The following is a 10,120-nucleotide window of genomic DNA, read 5'->3' on the forward strand; positions in this document are numbered from 1 at the left end:
GGCAAAATCAAAATACACATGTGTACATCGCATTTAAACAAATAATTATTTTAATAATTGAATTAAGTTACATCTTTCCTAATCCTTGATTTGATTTATGAGAGATTTATGCAATCAATTTAAGAGGATAATTGATTACTTGATTTGTGAGAGATTTATGCAATCAATTTAAGATTGAAATTACACATATACCCTTTTTGTATTTAATTAAATGAAAAAAATTAACCAAATAATTACCATCATGCCACTCACTTTAATCTCAAGATCATAAAAATCAAGGGCCCAGATCAGTTCACGCAGTTCACTCTTAGGATTTTGTTCACGTTTGAACCTAATCCTATATATATATATATATATATATATATATATATATATATATATATATATATATATAGGGAGCCGCTAGAATGAGAACCACCCCGAGTTGTAAGAACCGCGAGAACTACACCCCACGGAGCGCCGTTCGCCATGATTTTTTTTTTACAAGTAGATGTGTATATTATAAACACAGCCGTAAAAAATCATGGCGAACGGCGCTCCGTGGGGTGTAGTTTTTTACACCACAAGTTTGGTGAAAAAAAAAAGAAAAAAGAAAAAAAATTAAAAAACACCAAATTTGTGGTGTAAAAAACTACACCCCACGGAGCGCCGTTCGCCATGATTTTTTATGGCTGTGTTTATAATACACACATCTACTTGTAAAAAAAAAAATCATGGCGAACGGCGCTCCGTGGGGTGTAGTTCTCGCGGTTCTTACAACTCGGGGTGGTTCTCATTCTAGCAGCCCCCTATATATATATATATATATATATATATATATATATATATATATATAGAGAGAGAGAGAGAGAGAGAGAGAAAGTATAATGTACAAAATGGCTTAACCTACATTAACATACGCGACAGAATTTATAACGTGCGTAATTATTTTTTTCACTATTATAACGTGCGTGATTATCACCTCCATGCGTGATTATCACCTCCCATGCGTGATTATCACCCAAAAACTGCTCCCATGCGTTATTAGGGCTCCCATGCGTGATTATTGCCCAGATCTGATGGTTGAGCGCGTCGCGTACGTGAAGTATGATAAGGCTTTTTGTATGTTAACCTTCCTCTATATATATATATATATATATATATATATATATATATATATATATATATATATATATATATATATATATATATATATATATATATATATATATATATATATATATATATGTATGTATGTATAGGTATGTATGTATAGGTATATGTGAGAGAAGGAGATAGGAGAGAGGCACGGCATCTCCGGCTGGTGGGAGCCGATTGTGACGGGCCGACCCTATGGGGGGTGGTGTGGGGGACCGGCGCCGGCCAAGCCGGGCCTCAGCCGGCCCCCATACCGACTAGTCTCAACAACATCCAAATCAACATGTTTCCACCCACCAGACCTGTTAATTTTGATCTCAAATCCTTCAAAACTCCTTCCGTCATCGATATTGATCAGGCCTCGCCACGAACCTTACACGGAAACACATGCCGGTGAAACAGAGACTAGTAATCAGATCTCACCACGAAACGTTTACACCCCACATCACCGTCTAATTTGAACCGACGTTCTTCAAACATTTACGTTCTCTAAGGCCCCATCGTTGAATCGGAATCAAAAGACAAATGTTGATCGGAAATGGGTTTTTGGTGAAGGTTGAAGATGGTGGTGGCCCTCGTCAGAGAAGGTTATACCATGACCAAGCTCTAACACGAAAATAAGCATCTATGGTTGAGGCCTTTAATAGAGGAGTCAGTTAATAAACAAACATGCTTTCTGTAAGTCGCATTTATAAATTCTATAACGTCGTTGGAGTAACTAAATGTATGTATATTATCGGTATGGTTGTCAAAGCCTGATCTAGGTATTAATTTATTGCATACATACATTACAGAGTCGTCGTATGTTACAAGTAATGATGGTTATCTAGCGGGACAAAGCCTTGTCCTTATTCGTAGGTTCTTCCTGTACTGCGATCTAACCATTATCTGGAGATTATGTGCATTCCTCCATCTCTCTGCTCCCTATCTATATCTATAGAAGCGGAATATCCTCATGATAACTATGAAACCAGCATCTAAAGTTCGATGACAAGCAACTATATGCATGTAACTGTATATAAGTTCTTTGTGGGATACAAAACTAGTACAATACAAAGTCAAAATGTAAGTATGTTCATAGTTAAATAGGTTTAAAATCATTTATCTGCTTTATAAGATTAATTTCAACAGGTTTGCATCAAGATCAAGTCAAATCATTAATTGAATCAATCCGGTGTTCTTCAATGAGAGGAATTGTCTTCCGCACGATCACTTTCATCGAACACCCTGCATGAATTCCAAGCTTAAACTATAACTATTAATCAAATATATTAAGTCCTTTGTTTAATGAAAACCACACTTTTTGACAAAGCACGTCATTCATACAAATTGTTTCGGCATGGTTTGAAAACGGTTGGGGCGTGCGCCTCTAGGCGAAACGCCCAAAAACAATTCTGAGGCTCAGGGGGTTTATATTGTATCTGCACCTCAGAGGGGCTGAAGGGGTCTTTTATTTCTTTTTTTTTTTTTTTACTTTTTGTGTGAACTTCAAGCAATTTATGTCTCTTTTATGTGTGTTTTTATGATGAATTTAGTTAGTATTATTATTTTTATAAGATATATAATTTTTATATTTGTTTTTTAATTCCGCCTCGGTTCACCTCGAGGCTTACACCTCGTGAGGCGAAGGGAAAACGCCTTGAGACTTGTTACCGTTCTTTTAAACCTTGTGATTCGGTATATTTCAAATATCTAAAATACACTTGGAAAATAAACAAAATCTTGGACTGGAATCCGGTTATTTGCAATGATGATCATGTCTAAATGGATAACTTCAAACCAAAAACGTATAGGTGGCAATTTCTACCCATTGACTTGTCACCAGGTCAATAACAACAAACGGGAAATTTGAAACAAAAATAAAAGAAAACGATTCAAATAGGTCAAAAGTCACCCGAAGTGTATATATATTATTTAATTCATAAAACATAATAAATTAGTTATTTAAAAAAAAAAGATTGTTATTGCAATAAAGTGAACACCTTACCCAAAATTCATCCAAAGTGTAATTTTAAGGCATGAAACCTCAAAATATCATTTATCTAAAAGAACAGATTGTTGTTATTGAAATAACATAATTAATCATATTTGACACAAACTAAATTGTAGAAACTTTAGTCCTTTCGGACAAAAATAGTTTCGGGTCAAACCAGTCCATACAAGAATAGAAAAGAGAATCCAATTTAACACAATAAGAGTAACAAAATCAAAATTGCACCTTTTTCAACCGACAGGAAGTATAAAAATTTAAAAGATACGAGTACTAACCTCCTGAGAGATCATCTTTTTGCCGGCAAATGGCGGCATAGTGAGAACCAGCCAGTTCCACCTGTGCAAACTGCCAATTGGTTGTAAGGTTGGTTTGCTTCTCTAGGGGCACAATTGCTATTGTAGAATCCTGTGCACACATAAACAGATACGAAAGTATTCGACATTATATTTAATCAAGAATGTAAACCATGAACATGAAGAGTAAATTCTCGGTTTCATTTATTGTAGAATTAAAAAGGAACAGATATAGTCCATTACATTTCATGTCGTAAATCATTGGGCCGCATGTTTGAAATTTGAATAAATAAAATTACAAATACCTCGGGATTTGTATTAGCATCGCTGAATCTAATGGTGAAGGTGTTGAAAGGAGCGCCTGAGAAGCCTATTCCCAACGCTTTAACATACGCTTCCTGGAATTAGTTTATTGACAGACTTAGGAAGTGCATACGTTTGTTTCATATATACCAAAAATATTTCAATATTAGATCGAAAGAATGCAAAGGTTAAGAATACATGTAACTTTAGACAAAAAGTGTCAAGTAAAAGATTTCTTCAACTCTTACATTGGTAATTGGTGCATAAAGTAAGTAAAACAAAAAGCAGATGAAACTAAACCTTTAGTGTCCACAACTTAATGAACTGGTGACGCTGAGCTTCGGGGTCTGAAATTGCACTTAATACTTCCACTTCTTCACGAGAGAAGTAGCGTTTGGCAAATGACAGAATATTGTTTTTCATTGTCCTTTGCTTTTCTTCTACATCAATACCAATCTATATAATTTAAAAAAAAAAAAATGAAAACCAACTACATCAGGTACTAATAATTTATTTTGGGATAATTTCATATACTCCACCTCAAAACTTGGTACATCATACTATTTACCCGACAAAAGGATAAAATATATATATTCATTTTTAAATTTGTGACATTTATACCACTCCCTTAAAACATGCAGGATGTGGGAATTTGGAGTCTAAGGCGAAAGAGAAGGGTATAATGGTCGTATAATAAAATTTTAAGTATTTGAATGGGTAAATGTGGTACAAACAAATGCTTTTGGTTGGGTATATATGATATTATGTAAGTTTACAAGGGTATATATGAAATTGCCCGTAATAATCTTTATTGAAAATTAGAAGGATAAGAAAACAAACCGGAGAATCAACAGTCACTCCACATGCTATCAGAGATGATGTGTGGGAGAGATTAAAATGCAACGGTGGGGGAGGCCAATCATCTCTTTGTTCCCAAATTACCTATAAACAATCATAATTAATAAATCCAATGTTTGACCTTGAACAAGTCAAACTGACTGACCAACAAAAAAATGACCAATCAATCCAACCTCTGGTTTCCCATGGGCGTTCTTTCCGAACACAAGAGACTTTGGGCTGACACAAGAACGTATCTGATCTAGCCATGAAGTCGTTGTGTAAGTTCATGATATTAATGTATATAAAAAGAAAATCAATAAGAAAACGTTCTAGTTTTTCGTAAATAAAAGGTCTTACATCGGGATATAGTAGTACGAACAAGCGCACGAGCTAATAAAGAACTTTTTTGCAATTCATCTCCACGCATACTGAACACGTGGTCTTTCTCAGGTGGCGATAAAAGGTCAACATATTGACTTAGTAAAGATTGACTTTTCACTTCATTGGGTAATACATACCATAGATGAGTTTCCCTAAAGATCAAACCTTTGTTTTAGCAAAATTCTTGTCAATATTTATATGCAGATTATATGAAAAAAATAAATAAATAAAAAACTGGATCATACATTCGAGAAGGAAGTTGTAAGGGTGAAAGGGCTGAAGTAGAAAACATCTTCTGATTAAAGCAATGTATCTTCATCTTTATACCCAATTTGCAAAAATATGGTAGCATTGATCTGGCATTCTCAAAATAAAGCTCCAATATTCTCACGGTCAATAAATAACTGCATGAAATGAAATTGTAAAAGTTATTTTAGCATAGCATAGGTATAACTGGTTATATAAAAAAAGATTATGAATATAAACAAAACACGTTGTTTGTATGCATTGCATGCAAACCTAAACATGGAACCAGCAACCAACCTGCCACAAATATAGATTATTTACGTTTCTTCCATTGTTACAGAAAAACTAAGTTATGTTTCTTTTTTGCACTGTGATATCAGTGCATGAACGATCTCAAGTTACACGAGGGGCGGCTCAACATTTTTGGAGGCCTAAAGCAAATCAAAATTGGGGTGCCCTTTTTGTGATTCAATTGAAGCTTCTCGATGGTGCCCCCCTATTTCACCAAAAAAAAAAAAAACGAAGAAGCTTCTCGATTAACATTGAATTATTGAGTTTGTTAAAAAAAAAAAAAAAGCCTTTTCGAGTATTGAGTTATCCTATCACAGAATGTTTAATTTATCAGGCAAATAGACAATTAGCATCAAAGACTAGAAATTTATATGTAACAAGCATAGAAAACACGTGTTAAAGATAAAAATGTGATAACTTAATCAAAGAAAAGGTAACCTGATTCAGTGATCAGAATGAACTTTTGAAGATTACAGATGGAAATCAATGAACTCCGTTAGCTAGAAATCACAACAATCTGTAATTAACAAACCATAACAGTTAACAATCTGTAATGTTCTAACAGATATCAATCTGTAATTAACAAAGAACAGAAGGTAATCACATAGCAAGTTTATTACTTAGAATCAATCAATTAGCAAAACCACAACAAAGTTATTACCTAGAATCAGAACTTCAGAAAGTAATTGACCAAGAACGAGTAAGAATCAAGTATATAAAACACAATTGATAAGTTGAAATTTCAATATCTAAATTAGTATAACACTACCCGATTAACATACCCGATCAACACCCCTAATTAGGGCTTAAAATCCATTGCAAAAGTTAGCAATTTGACACAATTTTGTGAGATTAATGATTCAATGAATTAGCAACTCAAAAGATTGAATCAACTGTCGGAATTAAAAAAAAAATATGATGTAGACAAATTGGAGTGCATTACTTGAAATTATGAAAAACCTAACCTGTTGTTGGTCAAGTCAACCCAAAATGACAAGTAACCAGTTTCCATTCCATATATTTGAATGCGACATCAATATTTAAAAAAAAAAAAACTAACTTGAATTCTAGCATGCGAACACCAAAATGATGAGGAACTGTTACACTTACTTAGCTTGAACTAGGGGTGGCAAAATGGGTGGGTTGGGCAGGTTTGGGTAATGGGTTAGGATGGGTTTATTAAGAAATGGGTTAGGATGGGTTTACTAAGAAATGGGTTAGGATGGGTTTAGGTCAAGATGGGTTTTTGTCAAGATGGATTTGGGCATGATAGGCTAAAAATATAAATAAAAATTAAAAATCAAAAAAATTTAAAAAAATTACAAAAAAATCAAAAAAAATAAAAAAAGGTTCAGTGCTTTTTGAGGATTGTACGTCACGATGAACTTCATTTTACCAAGTGTTCAAATTCGATCTATGATTTAGATATGAACAGAACAAAATACCCAAAGCAATCAGCTGATGTTCTAAACAATTTTTTTTTTTGAACGACCAACATAAACATTTTATTAAAAAAAAAAGGATAAAGATACAACAGGGGCTAACTGGAAGTTAAAGACCCACAAACACCCATCAGATACAAAACACAAACTATAACCCCCAAAACCATCTCCTAGCCATTAAAAACATCAAACGCTCTCCACTGACTCGAGGTGATAGAACACTCTTTTGCCCTATTTTTAACCCACAGCAAACTAAAGGCTTTAGTACTTTCAATGACATTAGCCAAAGATGGCGGCTTCCAATTAAAAACCATGTCGTTTCGCATCCTCCAAATGCACCAGATGGCTGTTAGGATAATGGCATGGAACGCCTTCATCTTCTTCTTTGGGATGCGACTATACCGATGTAGCTCTAATAAATCTCTGAAACTGAAGGCGTATATGGAATTATGGATGAGACCTTGCACCATTGAGTTATAAGTTGCCATACGGATTGAGCAAACGAACACGAGACAAAGAGGTGTTCGCTTGTTTCATCCGCTTCACCACAGAAAACACATAGAATTGAAGGCACCTGGATGTTCCTTCTTGCCAGCCCAACCCGAGTCGGTAGACGATCCTTATCTGCCCTCCACGCAAGCAAGCAAACTTTCTTGGGAACCCAGTTGTTCCATGTGAGCATGTAATTCCGAGCACTTTGAGGAGCAGGTTGAATGAAACTCTTAAGGCTGCACACCAAAAATACACCAGAATCATGCGCTACCCAAGTCCATCAATCTGCATCAGAGGTTAACACAAATCCGTGAATCAAATGTATAAGATTCGCCAGCTCCGTGAGTTCGGTCGGGGACGCCAGCGGACGCTTCCAAGACCAAAACCAGCCCGAACCGTTAGTTCCCATCTGAATCCTATCAGCGACGGTGCAAAGTATCTCCTGCCACTCCTCCTCGGAAGCTTTCCCACTCATTACGAAATCTTGTTAACAAGACAACTTGTTTGTGGTTGAGGTGGAGGGTGCGGGGGAAGGTTGGTCCAAACGCACAATACCAAAGGACCAAACTGATACTGGACCAAACCAACTATGTTGGGTACTTGGGTTCGGTTCTATGTCTTTGTTAAAAAAAAAAGTGGTTTCTGGTTCTTCTAAACAAATTAACAACCTGAGATATGCTCCAAAACCCCACATAGTTAAAACACCAAAAACAAAGTCGTTTCAAAAACCGAAACAAAAAGAGGCATCTTTCATTGAGGAATTAAATCAAACATCTGGTGTGCAAGTAAACTCAATAGCAAAAATCCCTTCCAAAACAAGCGAAAGCAAAACTAATAAACATACAACAGCGCAACATACGTCCCTAATTTCACATCCGCGGAAAAACCCACAAAGGGGCCAACGATTGAAATGAAAACAGCAACTAAAACGGAGGTATAAATTACTTTTTGGGGCCGTGATTATGGGGAAAAGTGGTGGTTCGAACGCAAGCACGCACCTGATGTGAAGAACAACTGCAACAGATTAGAAAGATCAATCAACTGAATCTCTCCTCCAGCTGTGGTTTTCTCATTCATACTAAACTCACCTGAAACAGGGAAGGAATATAGAAGACCCTATGCGCAGTTTTAGACTTTCTGGGTTTAGTTTACCCAGAAAACTCATCCTGACCCACATGTTACCCATCTTCACCCTTTTAACAATTTTTGTTAACCCAACTTAACCCATCTACTACAAAAATAATACCCATCCTAACCTAAAGTTGAATGTATGGGTTGATTTTTCCACCCCTAGCTTGAACTATATATTAACGCATTTTGTTAGTCTTATTTAAGAAAACAAATGTATATCACGTGAATTGATAGCAAAAAACCTTAAGGATTCTCGGAAATCATACACAAATGTTATTGGAAAAGACTCGGAGTTTTAGGGTTGCTTAAAGAAAGAGTTGAAAGAGGCTTTTTTTAACCAGTGACTTTCCTCGCGCTTTGCAGCAGGAATTCAGTCGGTGCCGTTCAGTTCGTGACGGTATCGATGCAATATCGACACTCAGTATGCCAACCGAAAGGAAAAACTCCAAAAGTACAGCACCGACAATTAGCATATTTAACGAAGGCAAGTTATTTAAACTACACGGGTGCGATTGAAAGTAAAAAAAAACACAAAAAAAACCACAAAAGGGGCTCGTTTTAGCGTAGATAGACATGCTTATTTTATCAAATGGAGATGGTGCATTTTAGCACTACCTCAATATTCACAAGCATGAACTTTGTTATATTTATGTGGGTCAACCCAAACCCGGCGAACCTTGGCCCGTTTAGAAAATATGTTGTGTTAACCGCCCCAAAACCTTTTTTTGTGTCGGGTTCGGATTGGGTTTTTGGGCGCGTCAAGAATTGCCAATTTGCCACCGCTAGTTATGATTACCTCATTTCCCGAGTTTCATTAAATGAGAGAAAAGAAAGGATTTGAAATGTGTTCCAGAATTTCACTAAAGGAGAGAAAATGAGGGAAAATGAGAGGTTTTTTGCATAAAATTCACCCTTTCAATTTGGAAGAAAATAGAGAGAAAAGAAAAGAAAATGAGGGAATCCTTTCTTTTCTTTTCTCTCCTTAAGTTAACTCAGAAACACAGCGTTCGTCTTAGTTTTACCGGTTAAAAAGACAATTTATCATTACTTGAACTGAAAATTCGGATACTGACATCAGAGTCTTTAAAAAAGACTTGGGTGAATCACTGGCGACCCGGTTCCTTATACATTGCTCCGTCCCTTTTTGAACATGATTGAAGAACATAACCCCATTAAAATTTATTGACGGTGGAATGAGAGGTTTAATTTGGTAGTTTTATTATTACTTTGTAACAGTCAAAATATAGTTTTTTATTAAATTAAATTTCACTTCTTCTATAAATAATCCATGAATACAAAGATACTCCTAAAAAATTATGACACAAAGGGGCTCTTTGGCAACCTTTGAACCAGTAAAGTCTGAATGGGTAAGAGACTCTGAGCCAATAAGTGCTGAACCAATAAGTGTTGTTTGGTTGGACATCTGAATGACTGTGTAAAATGGCTATTTTACCCCTCGTAGGACTATTAACGAGCTGAGCAGAGCCAGAGCAAGCCCGAGCTCCACTCGAACCTAAAACGAGTTGGCTTTGCTCGAGCTAGAAATAAAAATCGAGCTGAATATTTAAGCT

The 10,120-nt window shown here is 35.8% G+C and overlaps 1 protein-coding gene across 7 annotated transcripts; it reads right to left on the reverse strand.

The window, feature by feature from the left end:
* Nucleotides 1-2,115: 2,115 nt before the first annotated feature.
* LOC110871981 (4'-phosphopantetheinyl transferase HetI) lies at nucleotides 2,116-8,600 on the reverse strand. 7 transcript variants are annotated; one of them, XM_022120744.2, is made up of 11 exons: nucleotides 8,417-8,600; nucleotides 5,923-6,001; nucleotides 5,491-5,689; nucleotides 5,193-5,351; nucleotides 4,924-5,099; nucleotides 4,758-4,825; nucleotides 4,567-4,668; nucleotides 4,027-4,182; nucleotides 3,729-3,821; nucleotides 3,406-3,535; nucleotides 2,116-2,364 (listed from the first exon to the last, which is right to left on the reverse strand). In XM_022120744.2, exons 4-11 carry the CDS (start codon nucleotides 5,297-5,299, stop codon nucleotides 2,282-2,284), a joined length of 915 nt encoding a protein of 304 aa, XP_021976436.1. In that variant the 5' UTR covers nucleotides 5,300-5,351; nucleotides 5,491-5,689; nucleotides 5,923-6,001; nucleotides 8,417-8,600; the 3' UTR covers nucleotides 2,116-2,281. The 7 variants fall into 7 exon arrangements, 6 of the variants coding, with proteins under 6 accessions (XP_021976436.1, XP_035844855.1, XP_021976434.1 ...); XR_004891243.1 differs by lacking the exon at nucleotides 5,491-5,689 and having other exon boundaries at nucleotides 4,758-4,820; nucleotides 8,417-8,598; XM_035988962.1 differs by lacking the exon at nucleotides 5,491-5,689.
* Nucleotides 8,601-10,120: the final 1,520 nt, after the last annotated feature.

Source organism: Helianthus annuus, chromosome 4 (genome assembly GCF_002127325.2).
Source record: "Helianthus annuus cultivar XRQ/B chromosome 4, HanXRQr2.0-SUNRISE, whole genome shotgun sequence".
Taxonomy (NCBI): Eukaryota; Viridiplantae; Streptophyta; class Magnoliopsida; order Asterales; family Asteraceae; genus Helianthus; species Helianthus annuus.